The sequence below is a fragment of the Lytechinus variegatus genome, chromosome 7, assembly GCF_018143015.1.
Source record: "Lytechinus variegatus isolate NC3 chromosome 7, Lvar_3.0, whole genome shotgun sequence".
NCBI classification, from domain to species: domain Eukaryota; kingdom Metazoa; phylum Echinodermata; class Echinoidea; order Temnopleuroida; family Toxopneustidae; genus Lytechinus; species Lytechinus variegatus.
Window position 1 is genome coordinate 674,808 of NC_054746.1, and position 18,577 is coordinate 693,384.

At 35.4% G+C, this 18,577-nt stretch overlaps 1 protein-coding gene across 2 annotated transcripts; it reads right to left on the bottom strand.

The window, feature by feature from the left end:
• Window positions 1-81: 81 nt before the first annotated feature.
• LOC121418147 (replication stress response regulator SDE2-like) lies at window positions 82-8,589 on the bottom strand. Of its 2 annotated transcripts, none has more exons than XM_041611861.1 (7): window positions 8,406-8,589; window positions 6,381-6,498; window positions 5,565-5,676; window positions 4,689-4,858; window positions 3,840-3,960; window positions 3,022-3,277; window positions 82-2,425 (listed from the first exon to the last, which is right to left on the bottom strand). In XM_041611861.1, the coding sequence occupies exons 1-7, from the start codon at window positions 8,508-8,510 to the stop codon at window positions 2,204-2,206; spliced, it is 1,104 nt and encodes a 367-aa protein (XP_041467795.1). In that variant the 5' UTR covers window positions 8,511-8,589; the 3' UTR covers window positions 82-2,203. The 2 variants fall into 2 exon arrangements, with proteins under 2 accessions (XP_041467795.1, XP_041467794.1); XM_041611860.1 differs by having other exon boundaries at window positions 82-2,428; window positions 8,406-8,587.
• Window positions 8,590-18,577: the final 9,988 nt, after the last annotated feature.

The following is an 18,577-nucleotide window of genomic DNA, read 5'->3' on the forward strand; positions in this document are numbered from 1 at the left end:
TACTGAAAGGGGTATTACTGTCATAAAAATTCTTTTGCAAAGTGTATTATAAAAAAAATCTTTAAAAAAAAATCTTTAAAAAAAGATTCAGTGTTCATTGGTTTGTGTCACATCTGGGGGCTGTTTCGTAAAGCTGTATGTTTAGAGTGACATTAAGAACAACTAGTGATCTTTTCTTGTGATAAAGATATTTACCATTAAAATGTTCATTGGTGTTTATTAAGCGTGTAAGATAGGTTCACCAGTCATTCTGAAAGTTTCTCTGACTTATGAACAGCTTTATGAAACACCCACCCAGATGTTTTAGTTAGCCTATGCCATCATGCATGGCAAGCCATTTCCTCATTTAATCCTACATGTTGATATCAAGAACTTCCTTATATTAACACAATATGATTTCATGATATTGATACTTTGTGTGAACTATAGGAACTTTAAGATATCAAGAATGGAATGTTGGATACCTATAAACAGAATTAAATACAGAAATGGGTTGTCATACGTATGTCATCATATGCTGACCAAACTGTCCAACTGCCAGTGTGTTCAGAGGGTAATTTTACCTCGGCTAACCATAATTTAAATATATATTTGATTTAGGATTTCCAACTGACATTTACCATCATTACACTTGCAAATAATTCTTCACAAACAGATACAGATATACATAATGCATGGTGCCAGAACAATTTCAATGGAAGCTTACATTAATCAATTTTCTAATAGCAGACTTAGAGGCCCAAATTCACAAAGGTGGTTTTGAAAACCCACGGTTGAATCCATGGTTTATGCAAATTTCCTGTATAAATTATGCATAATTTAGTATGTATCGGGCGCATGTATGGAACATGTCCAACTCTAATGAGCGCTTTTGTCACAGTGCGCCTAATTGATGCTTGTTACCATGGTTAGATACGCTATTTTATTCATGGGTCCACTCTTCAAATGGTAGACTCATGAATAAAATAGCATATCTAACCATGGTAACAGGCGTCAATTTGGTGCACTGTGACAAATGCGCACATCAGCATTGGACATTTTTTATACATGCGGCCTGTCACCTTGGACATGATTTTTTTTCAGGACTAGTGAAGACATTTATTTTGTCCTAGTCTTGCTCCTTTGTTGCATATAATGTTCAACCAGCTGCTTACATTCCTCAGGTGCTATCGTGTAAGGAGCTTGCATGCAAAAAAAGGGCTGCTGCATTGTTAGGAGCTTGCACACTATTCTTTTTAGCTTAATCCTTCTTCTTTCTGCTACACTGCACAGAGCTGACACAAAATGAGGTCGCTGCATTGTTAGGTAATAGTTCCAAGTAATTTATGCCCCCCCAAAAAGGAATGCAATTAAATTGTTTTCTGTTGCTTGGCGATAGGGACATGCAGTGAGATTATTGGTTAGAAATTGAGGTGTGTTGGAGTGAGCATTTTGAACAAGATACCCTAAGCAGATCACATTTTAACCTCAGTTGGGGAAGGTTAGGTTTTCACCTCTTTCTGTGTGAGAGATGTTGCTGAGGTGTCTCGAGTGTTGAGACCGGTGTGAAGAAGGTTTAGAGATTCAACACTAGCATTTACGGGTTTTCAAAACCAGCTTTGTGAATTCGGGCCAATGAGTAAGTATGAAATAGCAAAATATATTTATTATTTACATGAATATGAATTTAAAAAATGCTTGTAGATCTGAACAGAAAGTTGATAAAGAGGATGCTCCTTGGTCTTGCTGATATCCAAGATGTGCTCTTTTAGAGGGAACATCAGTATTCCCTTTGATTCTCAATCACATAAAATATCAATATTTATTCAATAAACAGCCAAATTGAATATACAAAAATGGATCATGTTTTTTTTGGATCTGGTTTCAAAATTGTACAAACTTGTCTATTTGGGAGAAGAGAAATACCTGAACTTGAATTGTTAAATTAAATATTCTTGTTCCGGGAATAAAATATCAAAACAATTCAAAATTTAATTAGAAAATACTATTAAACAGGTGCCATCGAACATTAGTTCTCGTTACATTTCAAATGATCCCCTTTCCATGTTATATCACTGCGCTTCTGAATAGGCAGAAAGGAGATACATATGGTGTATCTTGAATGTGATATATTATCATTTTCACTTGTACAGTTCTTCCATTTCCTGAGCATGTCTGACCGCTTGTCTTCTCTTTTAATATCTTACGAGCAATCATCCTCTGCTCATTTCTTTTTCCCCTTCTTTCCTTTGCCTGCCTTTGCAAGCAGTGATGGGTCTATTTCGGATGGCTCCAGACCCCTTACGGAGTACAGTCTCTGCGCCCTTTCTTGTAGTGTACCGCCGCATTTCATTCCTCTTTCCATCAGAGCGCTCTTCAGGCGATCTAGGCCGAGGTCTTCTAGGTCCGCTGAAGAGGGATAGTCATCAAGGTTGATTGGTCCTTCTTCCTGCAAGGAAGATTGCACAAAAAGTGTTTTACTAATATTTTTTTCAAGTCAGTAGGTTCTGAAGAACTGGAAGTGAATGAAATCCCATTCTTTCCACTCCTTTTAATAATTAAATTCACACTGTAGCACATACCTTTGGAATTATTTACTTTGTATCTAAAGTGTAGAAATACCAATGATTCTGTTTATAATTTTCAGGCTGAGGATGAAATTTGATTACCTTAAAACACGTCCTATTTATTAAAATGTTATATTCTATGCATTATTTTTGTCTTCAATTCATGCTGAATACTCATTCACACCCAGTAAAAGGACATAAAAATACAGTGCATTCTTTTGCATAAAGCACAAAAAATATGAAAAGTGATATAAAGCAATAATTGAAGCACATCCTACCATACTTATAAACTTACATCCCGAGTACAACTGTCATTTTCCTAAAGTCAATTCAAAAGATCACACAGCCATTTTGCTATTTCAATGCAAAGCCAAAGTCACACCAGTGAAACTGACTCTAGAATGACCAATAGCAATAGTCGGTTTGGAGTCACTCCCATTGGTGTGACTGGGTATCAAGTAAGGTATACACATACTGTTGTTGATGAAGAAGTCCCACTTCTTGGTGGAGGAAGACTACTCAGAAGGGTCTTTGAACTTGAAGTTGGTTCAGTAGATGAGTCAGGACTATCCTCCGCTGCCTGTATCTCCGCCTCTGATGCCATGTCAACAGGCGATATAGAAGGTGGTGATGTTGATGGAGCCGATGTGTCTTCTGAGATTTCCTCATCTTGGTTTCTAGTTTTTAATTCTTCTTCATCATCTTCTTCCTCGTCTTCTACAATACCAAGCCTGTATTCAATATTCACACAATTTTGAGAAAAAATCACAATCCCTTCCTACTTATTCTGTACACAAAAATATATGTATGTTTGACAAAAAGGTTCTTAAAACACATTTTGATATCCTTTTTTCTTTCATGTTATGAACAGAGAAACTGAAGCGAGAGGTTCACGATAGACTAAGTTAGTCAATAATGCATTTTATGTACATAGATATGATATAATGTAGTTGTCATGCTATGAATGTGGCCTTATTTTACAAAAATATTTATACAAAGGCTGTTCATTTTGTCCAGATAATTTATATACTTTTCAATCAGAATGCAGGCTACAACACCATTGATTACTAACAAATTAAATCAGAAGAAAATTTATTTCAATAACTCATTGTCTTGTATGATGCACGAGTCACAACATTGAACACTATATTGAACCACCTATTGGTCATGCGAGTCCCGTCAGTTGGATTTGTATTACAAAGTCAAGCCTTTTTAAACCTCCCAACAGATTTGACTTAGGGAACTTTTCCTTTGCTCGAGTTTTTTTTTTGTCATGGGATATTTGCTCCTTACCACATGCAGTGTTTTTTCAGTTCAGCCTCGTCATCATCATCATCACTATCTGTTTCTGCTTTTCTCTTGACACTTCCAGAGGTAGATGCCTCGTCTTTACTAGAACCTGCCACATCAATACCTGCATCCAAGGAATATAGATCTTCATGAAGTTTCATTTACTTTGCCAACTTAATGTGACTTCAGTCTATGTAAATTTCAAGTGTATTGCGATAATTCACATTGAGAAGTAAGATTCATTAATGCAACTATCACACAACACATTGTATTTTTCAGATTTTCAATCAAAATCTCACATATCTGCCACATTTTTTGAAAATATTTATTTATAGTGCACATCATTGTTATATTATCATAGGCTATATACTTTACTTCCAATTAGTACACCTTTTCCCCCTTCAAAATACAATTCTTATAAAATTTGATTGCAAATGTTAAAGTATGAAGGGTAGGCCAGTCAATTTACAGTGGTGAAAAAAATCACAGAAATTTAGATTTTGCACCTCTTACAAAATGAAGAATATATGATCTGCCTGCCAAATACTTGAATGATCTATCATCTATAGTAAGCTTTTACTTAGGAACATTGGAAAATATCATGAAGAATTTTGCAGTGAGTTTTACAGACTAATTTTCTCTTGGCCAATCAGGATTTTGGTAGCTTATAAGACTGCTCTCATGTTTACTTCTAATATCAGTATCTGTTTGGTCCATAATGCTGAAGGCACACCAAAAAAAATGACTACAGACCAATCAAAGAATTCACATTATTTCTAATGGTATATAAGCAGTCAGTTTGGAGTCAGTTTAGTGTGACTGTAACACAAGATTTATTCATAATATGTGCACCTGTAGACACAGCTTCATCTAGACTCTCTGTAACAGCCTCCCTCTGTTTGTCATATGTTGGATCAACAAAGTAGTGCTTAGGGGTAGAGCGCATCCTCTCCAGCTTCTCTCTTCTCCGCTTTTCACGTTCTTCCTCCTGCTGTTTCTTTTTCTCAATCCATGATTGCAGTCTTTACAAAGAAGAATAGTTTGAAATTTGAAATAATTGAATATTGGCACTACACTTGCCTGCTTGTGAAAGACTGAGGGAACTAGCAATTTGGTATTTGTACTGAATCTAACAAATTCTGTTGTTCCTTTCTCCCAATCCATGCCTGCAGTCTTTTCAAAACAAAAACAATTAATAGTATGGAATCGTATCAAAATATGGGCTGCTGACTGTTCATCTGTCTGTTTGAAATGAATGACCGGGGAACTCCATATAGCTCTATTAAGCATGACAAATTTTATTCTGTTTAACAATTTCTAAGATGAGATAAAAAAATTTCTAAGGTGTGATCAAAAATAGAAAAAGGAAATAAATGGAAATGGATGCTTGATCATGGGCAGCAAAATTTTGGCTTTGGCTAATCCCCCTAGTAAAAAAATAATGCGTATTGATTATGTTCGTTCGTAGTTAGTTACTGATATCAGTAAGATATTTTTAAAGATATATAGATAAAGAATTTTCTTAACGATAACACTAGATAATATAAGCGTGTATGCCATAAAATCGTTATGATTTAAATGATATGAAATAAAATTGTGCTTTATTTGATAAACTTTGCCATGCTGGATAAAAAGGGCCACTGTAACCTTTAACCAACAAGCTTAATTCCTCCAGCACCCACTAATACTACGCATGGGCATAAAAAAAAATGATACGATATTTCTTACTTTTTTTCATTGTTTACATCTCTCATCCTCCTTCCACTTAGGTCCCTGCATGCTTCTCGGTTTGTAGTCTTCTCAATTTGAGCACCAATCATCCGTAACATAGCACCAAATCCTGTCCAAGGAATGACATTGATTGGACAATCCACATTTTTATATTGGTTGATAAAGAAAGAGTGCAATCATTCACACAGTGTAACTTGGTGCTTAGACCCGAGAGATGTTTTATATGACTTTCATCAACAGTGCTGACTAAATTTGAGAATGTTGATTGGCTGAGAAACACCAGTTGCTATGGCACCTGTCAAGAAACACTCCCCTGATTAATGAATTAAAGCCAAAGGGCGTTAATAATGTCTCAAAAGTACAATTGTTTTACCTGACAAATTCCATGTTAATAAAAAAAAAATACAATCAATATCACAATTGATATAGATTGATTAAAAATAACATGCAATGACAAGCCATAATTCTGATTCTTTAAGGTAAGGCCACTTTTCCATTGGGCACATTTCTATATTACACCTCAATTTGAAAAAAAAATAAAGGACAAAGCAATTCTTGAGGGCCAATGAGAGAGGCATGGAGGCCAATCAACAAGGCATCCACAGCCATCGTCTTTGATGACCTTGGACTGATTTAAATCTAAGCAAAGAATGTACCATAAACATAGAAGATTCTAAACATGATTGGGAAAGATACAACTGAAGCATTGACACACACAATTTTAGCTACAGGGCCGAGAAGTGACAACAATACATGAATCTTTGGCACAGCATCCTTGCTTTATTAATATTTTCATCACTGATTCAAACTTACCTCCTTTTCCACCCAGAAGAGGCAGGGTAACATGGTATGTCCCATTCTTCTGTAACCTTTCATTTTCCTGAATGAGTCTGCCATTATGGTAAACCTGCAAGTCTGGTTCAAAGTATCTCTATGGAAGATACAAAGTTTGTTTCAGATTATCGATTAACGACTATGCACTATCATATCACTCAATGTGATTTTTCTAATAATTTTAATGATAAGAATCCCAGAGGAGAGCGACTCTTACACTCCAGCATGCTAATATAAAATGTTCCCACTTTGCTTTCTATAACATTGTTAATGTACTTCACTACTTTGTGAAGTAGCAGCAACCTTTCTTTCTCCTTGTTTATTCTTTAAGTTTAAGTAAAGATTCTTTCATTTCCCATATAGAAGGGCAGGGACTGTTCTCTACTATTAAAGATACAGAAACAAATATTTATTTGGTAAAATATTGCTGGTTTTCACTAAGCTTTTTCGGTATTGATATTTTCAATACCGGTATTACTAATTGCTTCAATACCGGTATACCGACTAATACCTACTAAATTCCCAATTTATTGTGCAAACAGTGTCCAATGTTTGTTTAGCCCTGATATGGCCTCGGATAAAGAGGGGATGCTTGTGGTCAGCTGAGGAATGCTCAGCATGGTCCATTCTCATTTACAGAAACTTTCTCTTTCTTTACCAAAAGTTATACGATCATGCTCTCTCCCCACCGAGAGGGAATTACCTGTACTTATTATGGGACGAAGAAATTCCTTTCATTCCAACTCAGCTTGCCATCTCTTTAATTAATGTCCTTCCAGTTACTTAAGACAAGCCTTGCTTAATTTAATATTATTTAACGTTAAAGGAGAATGAAACCATTGGAACAAGATAGCTTGTGTGAAAACAGAAAAATCAAAGAAACAGATCAACAAAAGTTTGAGAAAAATCGGACAAATAATGAGAAAGTTATGAGCATTTGAATATTGCGATCACTAATGCTATGGAGATAGCAAATTGGCAATGCGACAAAGATGTGTGATGTCACTTGTGAACAACTCTCCCCATTACTTTAGTGTATATTTCACTTGAATTGCCTCTTATCACATCTATCCATAGATCATGTGTTCTTTCTACATGAGGGCATGTAATACATATTTTTACAGAATACATCATGGATAAAGAGTTTGTATCATCACAAGAAAAAACAAAAAGAGACATTTTGAGGGTATTTTATAGTCCACCAAATGGAAAGTTGTTCATCAGTGACATCACACATCCTTGTCGCATTGCCGATTGGAGGATCTCCATAGCATTAGTGATTGCAATATTCAAATGCTCATAACTTTCTCATTATTTGTCCGATTTTTCTCAAACTTTCATTGTTGTTATTCTTTGATTTTTCTGTTTCTACACAAGCCCATTTTTCCAAAGGTTTCATTCCCCTTAAATGAATAGTTAAAGGGGAAGTTCACCCTGAAGAAAACTTTGTTGTAAAAATAGCAGAAAAAATAGTAAAAAATATTGGTGAAGGTTTGAGGAAAATCCGTTGAAGAGTAAGAAAGTTATTAGAGTTCAAAGTTATGGATTTGTGACGTCATAAACGAGCAGCTGCCCCATGTGTTATGTAATATAAAATGCATGAATTTGAAATTTTGTATGGTTCCTGATGACTTAATTTTGTTTTCTATTCATGATCGAGTGTGAAGTGATTTGTCAATTGACATACAAAAGGTACAGTGAAAACCATTTTCAATTTTCTGAGAAAATGACATTTCATTGATTTTTTACCATTCGCTATGTATTCTAGGAATGCTGCTCGCATATGACGTCACAAATCAAATAATTGAAATTCTAATAACTTTTTAATTATTTGATGAATTTTTCTCAAACCTTCGGCAATATTTTTTATTATTTTTTCTGCTATTTTTACAATAAACTTTTTGTCAGGTTGAACTTCCCCTTTAATACTGACACGACTGACATGAAACTCAATACGTGGGACATGAAATGGCATTAAAAAACAACAAAGAATAGAATACGCACCACTTCTTCTCTGATTTTAGCAACCAGACTCTCAGTTGTATAGTTGACATCTCGTATATCACAGCACATCAGCGTACCATCAAAAATTCTCGCAAATACAGCCATTTCTTTAATAATGATAAGTCGCGAAAGCAACAAAAGTGTAAAAGCAGGAAACGTCTTTTTTTTGATCGGGCAAACACGCCCTCTTGCGATCTAAATCATGTATGTGGCTAATTCCGCGCTGGGCGCGGACGTACGACCACGATATGAATTCATAGAGTTATATAAACCTAAACTATTTAAAGGGATGGTCCGGGCTGAATATATTTATATCTTGATACATAGAGTAGAATTCACTGAGCCAAATGCCGAAAATTTTATCAAAGTCAGATAACAAATATTAAAGTTATTGAAGTTTAAAGCTTAGCAATATTTTGTGAAACTGTCGTCATGAATATTCATTAGGTGGGCTGATGTTGTCACATCTCCACTTTCCGGTTTCTTATGTTATTACATGAAATCCTTTATTTTTTCATTATTTCTTACTTGTGTGAATAATATGTCTCCCTTATAATGAAATAAGTTGCAGCAATAAATATCTAATGCACTAAATCAGTCGTCAATCCAATTTTTCTAGTTCTTGGAGGATTACAATTGAATAAACCTAATTTCATGTAATAAAATACAAAAGAACAAGTGGAGATGTGACATCATCAGCCCACCTAATGAATATTCATGACGACTGTTCTCACAAATATTGCTAAACTTTAAAATTCAATAACTTTGTTATTTGTTATCCGATTTTGATTTTCGGCATTTTGCTCAGTGAATTATGCTCTATTTATTAAGCTATACATACTTTCAGCCCGGACCATCATTTCAACTCTATGTGAATTCATTGGCGAGCCGTCACTGAGCTGAGTAGTGACGTTGAGTTGCACATTTTAACTGTGCCACCTAATCGCTGAAATTCGCCTCATTAGTGCCTACCGTCCTGCTCTACGGATATGCAGAGAGATCTATGTTAAAGTCTTTAACAGAAATACAAAGTGGAGAAATGGGTTGAAAAATACTAATCAACTTTCATCGAATTCTATGAAAGTAAAATAATTGCAGAATTCAGTTTTACATTCTTTTTTAATACCATCAATAGCCAGTTGATAGCAAGTATCGCCCATGCCCCCACGGAAATAAACAGTTTTGAAAAAAAAATTATTTCAGTGTTGTCCCCCGGTGAAACCAAATCAATTCTATAATCAGTCAGCATAACTCTCGTTATGATAAGAAACGCGGCAGAAGAAAACAAAACTCGTATTTAAAGAAGATAACACACGACAGAGGAAAAAAGATATATCCCTGCAATTTTTAGGAAATGTGAAAATTTTGAACGATTAAGAGAGGATGAAACAAATACCAACTTACCTTCATCGTGATTTTTTTTAGATACGAGTTTTCATTTCTGTATTATAGTGTACTAGTTTAATTGGGTCAGAAGAAGTGGTGGATCCATATAAGGGCACATCCGACCCAATCCCAGCCCCTTAAGAGACATAACAATTCTTATTTGTTGGGGTTAAATGTCCTCACGCAAATGAGGTTTATTATCATTATTTCCTGGAACAAAATGACCTGCATTTTGTAGTGAAAACCCTTTTTTTCCTTTTAAAGTTTTTCCTCAAATAAATCACCATTGATTGGCAGTGAAGACATTTTGGCGGGCTTGTATTTTTTTCTGTACAAAATGCCCCCCCCCCCTCTAGAAAATCCTGGGTCAGAACCAAGAAGAAAAAAAAAGCTTTAGCACTTATTTTCCACCCCCTCACACGCAGGTAAGATGGATAAGGGGTGAAGGGTTGGAAGTGGGAGCTAAACAGGGCCATGGGAACAATGTTTTTTAACAGGGGTGTTGGTTTTTATTTGACCAACACAGAAAAAAGTTTCACTACAAAATGAAGGTAATTTTGTTCATGAGAAATTTCACAAGCATAAAGAAATCCCCAAGATTTTTGCTCCAAAATTAAGGTGATTTTTATAGCGTTTCCGATATTTATCCTTTCTACCAGATTTCTAGGGGATGCTGCTAATGGAGACTAACACAAGCAGCACCCCCAGATAAATCTTGGGGTGCCTCTTAGGCGCCCCCGCTTCCCAGCCAGGGCGATGGAGCCAAAGAGGAGAGATAGAAAGAGAGAGAGAGAGAGAGAGAGAGAAAAAAGATTATCAGGAGATTTTGACATGATACCTCGTTTGTCAGTAAGTCAGTAGAGAGGGATTCGAGGGAGAGAGGCGGGGGGGGGGGGGGGGTCGAGGCGATGGGGGTATATGTTCAATTCGATTGCTCAATTTATGACAGAATATCTAAAACTTTCAAACAAACTGGAATGCTTAGCTGAATACAAAATACAAGAAGAAAAATAGGAAGTTATACTCCTTCGGATATACAGTTCATTATTCAAGTTTTGAAAAGACTTTAATGTAGATCATCTCTTATGAGACTCTCAAACCCTAAATCAGTACAGCTCGAGCCCTTCATTCAAACCATTCCTCAAGGCTCCATCTCACTTTGGAACAATTTGGAATCATGTCAAAACATAAAATCCCATTTTTTTCTCTTTATAATCTTTCCATCCGATGTCACTATCAATCATTTTAAGTTCTATTTGGAAAGAATATACTTCGCAATTGTTAGAATTTATTTTACACGGAACAGTATCTGCCTCTCAAGAGAATTCCGACGGCGACGTCGTCAACATTGAATTTTCAAAATGTCATCATTCCTTATAGAAATTAGGCCTATATGTATCTTGGACTTGAGGGTGTTCAAGTAGGCCTATCACGTATCATCTTGAATGAGTTCACATGATCAAGTTCAAAGATCATTTAGATCAATGAACTTTGACAATGTTTGACGGGGTATCAACATTGCATCAACAAGGGAAGGTTTAGTTTTTTGAAAAATCATCATATTAAAATCCAAAACTTCCTATGTAGAGCTATTTTATGAAACTCAGGTATTACTTATAATCTGACATTTGTTGGAGGCATAGAGATATATTAGGATGGTTGCAGGTTACATGATGAAGATCAAATGTCATTTAGGGTCAGCAGGATACAACCTTTCAAATAAGCTCAATGTGCCTCGATCCATCAAAATAAACAGTACGTATTCAAATTATGATGTCGATATCTTGATGTCAATCATGTCAATAGATGCTCTGAAGTCTTTTCTTTCAAATGCAATTAAAAAAGTAGGTTTAGTTCATGCTTGAGCGCACATTGTAAAAACGCTGTTAAAAATGTTAAGCAACGCTGTTTACGCCCGTCACTCTAACAATTGTTCCAACTTTTAAACAAGTTGTTTAAAAGTCTAAACAATTGTTTAAAAGTTTTAGCAAAAGATGTAGTAGGAGTGATAGGCTTAAACAACGTTGCTTAAATTACGCGGTCATCAAGCACCTTGGTCGGACATTACGCCCATCATTGTTGGTATAATTAATCATGGATCCTATACTAGTCGGATCTATAGAATAATTCACGGCTTGCATTTCTTTCGGCAAAATACATTCAACCACACCTGCCATCAGCTATTCAAAACTTCCCGCCTTTGTTTACTCGTTTTTTGCTCCCCAGTAGATAATTACCACGGGTCTATTTACATTCGTCCTTTTGTTAATTGATTCAGAGTGAATATCTCCGTCAATGTAATTGCAGTAAATTCCACGCGACCCTGTGCCCCCGATCAACACGAACAAAAACACGCACTTCTGGACCCTTCAGTAGAACAGCTCCACGAACGGCCATTCGACTCAAGAGGTCCATCCAGCCCAATATGGAGAACGCCATAATTCAAAAAAGTTTTCTACTTGGCAGCCCCCGCCCCGGCCTTTCAAGACTATCAGCAGCCTCTGGATTAGTTCGATCAATATCAATATTCATGCAATGAAGACAACAAATCAGGTAAATCATTGGACTCAAGAAAAATCCTAAGAATATTATTAGAAATCGTCCCATTAATTTAATCACAAAAACAAATAACATGTTAATATTAAGCCCGGCGCACACTACGCAATTAGTTTCGATCAGAATTTCAAAGAAATTGTAATAACATTTAATATGAACATTTAACCCTCAAAGGCACGGGGGCAGTCCGCCGCGCGAAATTTTTCAACCGCGCCGCATGTTGACTTCTTACTTTCGAATCTCGCACAACTTTTGAGACCAAATTTGCGATGCCTGGGTGCGCGGTTACGAAATTACGAAACAAATGGCTCAAAAACGTGAATTCATTTACAAATCCAATGCAAATTGTGTATTTAGCCAAAATTCATAGATGTATCATCATTTCCACTTTTACTGATTAAATTTAATCATTTTTTTCTTACAGAGAAATAATGATAAAATACATAAATCATAATGACGTCACCATCTGCTGCGACTTGAAGCCGTTTTGGACTCTACCCGACCACAGGGCTTGACGCAAAACAAAATCATGATTTTTATTATTCTTAACATAATTAGTTTCGTCCTGGACTCTGCTGGACAAACGGCATATTTGCAATATTTAGTCACCTCAAAAACGAAGGACGAAACTGCTTTTTCGGTTCACCAATTTCGACAAATTCTTCCCAGCTGCTTATTTTCATTTTATGAGCATTTTCAAGATACTTAATCTGTTTTTGAAAACGTTCTGGGGCTAAAACCCACTAATATTCTTAATTTAAAGCGCGTACCCCCCAAATCTGTAGAACGCACGGGGCTCTTTGCCTCCACGTTTTTTTATTCATTTTTTAATCATTTTTTTAAAATAGAAAATCGGTAATGTATTTAATAATATTGACCCCATGCCGGGGGGGGGGGGCGGCTCGCAGCCCCCCCCCCCTCAGCGATTCGTGCCTTTTTTTCGCCGCACTTTTATTTTACCGCGCCGCGCTCAATTAATGACTTTTTAATTTCAAGTCTTGCGCATCTTTTGAGACCAACCGTGTTTACACTTAATCGGCTTTTGCATCGGCTCGCGGTTCTGAACAGCGAGCCGATGCAAAAGCCGATTAAGTGTAAGATAACCATGGGTGGAAATCCCAAGGGGGACAGGGGGGACGTGTCCCCCTACCAAAAAAGTAGGGGGACACAATATCAAATGTCACCCTACTATTTTCGGTATTTTATGATGGAGAAAAATGCATCATTCACATTCGAAATAATACATGTATTTTGGACTAAATGACCTTACATTTTGGGTGAAAACCTTTTTTTTGTTTGCTTGTCAAATTTTCCTGAGTGAATAAGATAAGATGAGGCGAAGACTTGGAAAATAAAAAGAATCTTTCATGTATAACTATATAAAAATTTCGCTCGCGCTTCGCCCTCGCATTGCCTGTTAGGTGATTAATCAATAAATGGAGCTTAAATATCAAGTTTGAAAGTCAATATGCATTACACATTTCGCTGCGGTAATCGAACTTTAAATATTTTGTGTGATTTACAAACTGATTTCTAAAAAGTGCTCTATAAAAATGACAGCTTTATGGTCTGAATATTGACATTTTCTGCTCACGCTGAGCGCTCGAAAATTTCGATTTATTAAAGGAGAATGAAACCTTTGAAACAAGATAGCTTGTGTGAAAACAGAAAAAAATAAAAGAAACAGGTCAACGAAAGTTTGAGAAAAATCAGACAAATAATGAGAAAGTAATGAGCATTTGATTATTGCGATCACTTATGCTATGGAGATCCTTCCATTGGCAATACGACAAAGATGTGTGATGGTCACTTGTGTACAACTCTCCCCATTACTTTAGTATAACTTTCATTTAAACTGCCTCTTTTATCACATCTCTCACCAGATCATGTGTTCTTTCTTTATACAGATTTTTAAAGAATACACCATGGATGAAGAGTTTGTATCACCATAAGAAAAAGCAAAAAGGCATTTTGGGGGGTATTTTATTTTACTGCGAATCACTTACATTTAGCTTGATTTTGATCAAGTTTTGAGAATGAAACATATCCTTTGAACTTTGAAGCTTGAGTTTGATGTGTGGGTTATTTACAGGCTTACATGCAGTTAAATTATTTCCAAGCCTAACTTTGGAGTGAAACTGATTAAGTAATTTTGTCAGAGATATTCAGTTGCTATATGTACTGTAACCAGCTTTATAATACAGTTTCAGAGATGGAGGATAGAGGAAGGGTGAAGGACAGAAGTCAGTGAAGTAGTGGTGACAGCCATGATAATCGTTCCCAGAGTGCTTCTTTGACAGGATCAATAAATCAACAAATGTCCCGGTCCTATGTCAAACTCAAATAATAATGAAAAATATCAGCTCTTTATTAAGTGCGATTCATATCCACCTCACAATTTTCCTACAAAGTTCTTGAAATATATCAAATATCAAATAGATTAAGCTCGCGCTTCGCGTTCGCTTTGATTTTTCATGATAAAAGATATGTATGATTAATGCCTAGATTCTAGGTCTAAATCTGAAACACGCGCATGTTTATTCAGATATTCAACTTGCTCTCTATTTAAATCATTATCCAGTTTCAGATCACAATATCAAAAATTTTCTGCTTGCGCTTTGTGCTCGCATTATTAATGTAGAAAATCCCCTATTACTCACCATTTTCATGATTTACAAATTTAGGTCTAAATCTCGAATTTTTCTGCTCGCGCTTCGCTTGCATCAATTGTTTAGTTATATAGCTACCCTGTTCACGATTACAAAAAATTATTAAAATTTTCGATTCTTTTTGTAGAAATATAATTTTTTTTCAGCTCGCGATTCGCGCTAGCATTATTTGATTGTGTAAAATATGAAACGTCTTCATGGCTAAGTGCAAGCAGTCCTTAACAAGTACCTCTTCGATCAGTTAAAATCAAACGTATATAAACATTTTCTGGCTGCACTTGCATTATTAATGTCAGGAAGACTCCAAATTACTCATCCTTTTCATGATTTACAAAAATGAACAGTGTCTCGTCTTTAGCTATAAATCTCAAAATTTTCCGCTCGCTCTTCGCATCAATTGTATAGTTATATACCTATTATGTTTAAGTTACAAAAAGTGCTTATAATTTCAATTTTTAGGTAAAAATTTCAAACAATTTCAGCTCGAGCTTCGCGCTTGCATTATTTGATTGTTGAAATATGTAACGTCTTCATGGCTAACTGCAAGCAGTCTTTGACAGGTACCTTTTCTTTCAGTTCTTTTCTGCCCGCACTTCGCGTTCTTAGTAATTATTCACTTCATACACATCTTTATCAGGATAACAAACATTGCCCAGAATGTTCAAATTTTTAGGAAAAATGCATAAAATTCCCCCACCAAAAAAAAAAAAAAAAAAAAATTGCTCGCGCTTTGCGCTCGCATTACGTAAATAACGATTACGATATCATATATTCATGTTGATTTATAAGAATAAAGCTAAGAAGTGACCAAGAGGACTACCCCTTCAATGAAACAAACAAAAATCATTTTCGAGCGGCCGATGGGGGATTAACATATGGCTGGAAAAAAAAATCGCCCACCCCCCAATAGGCGATCGAAGGCTGGATCCGCCCCTTTGGTCCCCCTACCTTTCGGGACAGATTTCCGCCAATGGCTGTAACATCGTGTAAACGTAGTGCAAGATAAACTGAACCAAAGCCGATTAAGATGTAAACACGATATTATTTTGCGACGTTTTCGAAATTGGGTAACATTGTGAAAGTGAAAGACAGACCCCAAATTGCTCAAAAACGTATTTTCGTGTACAAGTCAATGCAAATTGTCATTAATATATGATTGTTTTTACTTTTGCTGGTCTAACATGTCTAATGGATTTATTTATGATCTCAAAAGAGTCCCCGACAAATTTCATCGAAAAAACAATGAAAAACAAAAGGTCCAAAAACAACATTAATTACATAAGAAATTGCCAAAAAAATGTAATACATAAGACATTTATCTGATATCGCATATTTTCATCAACATTTGCTAAGAACATTACAAAGGGTTTCTGCACCAAAAATAAAACATTTGGACCATTATTAAGGAAAAAATGTGATTTTGCGTACCATAAATTAGCATAATCAACTATTAACAATTTGCATGAAATAAATTACAGTACCATTTTGTAGACTTTGTCCCAGACAACTTGCTTACCAATTTTCGACGCGCGCAATCGCGCGTTCGACAGCCGAGATCTCGAGGGGGGCTGTGAGGCCATTCCCCGGCTTTATGATCTCCAAAAATACCCCGGCCTAGATATAGGGTTAAGAATTTTATGTATTGAAATTGTTTTTACATTTATTAATATCCTTACAAAACATTTTTTGGATATTTCTTCATGTCAACCATGTTGAATAATAGTGTACATGTATATATTATCTGAACATAATTATCCTGTAAAGATTTTTTTTAGATAAATAAATACATAAATAAATGAATAAATGAAAAATTATGTTACTTCTGTTGGGCAGTGAAAGTGCCGTCTCATTTTCAAAGCATATTTCAAATATTTAATTGTTGGTTACAAAATCCAAGTATATTTCTATGTAATTAGTTAAAGTGTGATCCTATCTATAATACTTTCGGTTAAAAATCAAAATGCATTTCGCATGACATTTGTTTTAACTAACAGTTGCTATTTGAACCAATCTGTACCTGTAGGAAAACATGTCAAATACCAATAAAAGTTACCATCTCGTTTCTATGAAATATTTACCAATGTGCAATTTTCCTGTATTACTTCTGATCAAATTTATTACGGCGTTGGAGTGAAATAAAGGCAAAGTTAAAAGAACGGCATTAATTTCTTGCTAAATTTGATGAAATCTGTGGGGTTTTGAAAAAAAAATTGTTTCTTTGTCTTTTTATTCAAATCAATTTGCTGCTAGAGTGGAATAGACCTTTAAGCAAGCCAGAAAAGAAAAGAGCATTGGAGGACCTTTGAAACTTGGCTGCAGCTTTCTGCATTTTTCCAGTATACATTCGGTAAAAAGGTAATAAGGAATAAAGAAAGAGAGAGGGGGTGGGAGGAAGAGGGAATGGGAGATTGAAAGAGAAAGAAAGAATGATAAATAGATAGATGGAGACCGAGAGAGATAGATAGACAGATATAGGTGGGTAGATAGTTAAATAAATTATACAGAGAATAGAAAGAGTAATGAGAACGAGGCTGTGAAAGAAAAAAATAATTGTCCTCTTTCACAGCAGGAATTCCTTTTTAAAGTGTTTTTTCGATTAGAGGATTTCTGCACTACATGGCAACTAGACATAAAAAGCCAAGGTATATTCCTTGCTCAAATTTTCTTTTCTTTAACGTCGTCATCGAAGCAATGGTATATAAAATATATTTTTTTGAATGAAAAAACCCCACAATGCTAATGAATTAAATCTTGACTTCTGGTTACAATTGAATCGGAATGACTCGTTGAAGTATGACCTTCAGTAGTATTGAACATATTGAGGATGACGAACAACAAAAATACAGGTCGAAGAACTATCGGCATATGAAACAGTCTTTTTTTTTTATACAATGCTAGTTTCAACTTCCAGAAATCCTCGAGCAAAGTGGTGCCCTTTTATACAGACAAAAGAATAACCTTCGATGATTTTGCCAGATAGGTTTCTTTGTTGGAAGTCAACCTTTGAAAGTTCTCAAATCCAAATGGAAAATTAATTGACTTCGTTTATTTGTCTGAATGAAAGTAGGGCATAATCTAACAAATATCATAATATTGGAGGAACTGATGGTTTTGTTGTCTTCACTTATACTCTGCTCTATTAGGCCTACCCTTAATCATTTTATTTATTACAGTATTTACTTTTTGATCGTATATGGCTCAATAAAATGAATGGAAAATTCGGTTCTACCAGAGAGCTCTATGTTAGTCTGTATTATTCCCCAAAATCCTAGAAAATACATAAAATTGAGGAGTGAAAACAGCTCTCATTGAAATGAAAGCACAACTGAAAATAATTGATCCAAAGTTTCCCATTAGTCAAACTCGCTTAAAGTCTGGAGTTCAAACAAAATCTGAACCTGAGTTGATGGATTCATTGATTTACAAAAAGTATAAATAATGGACATCAACACTACGACTCCACTCTCGCTTTTTAAAACAAGTACAACCACGTCACCTACACCTCCGGAGTTTTAGTTCATTGGCAAATTCACTTTTAACTGCTACCTATTTCAGAAGAAG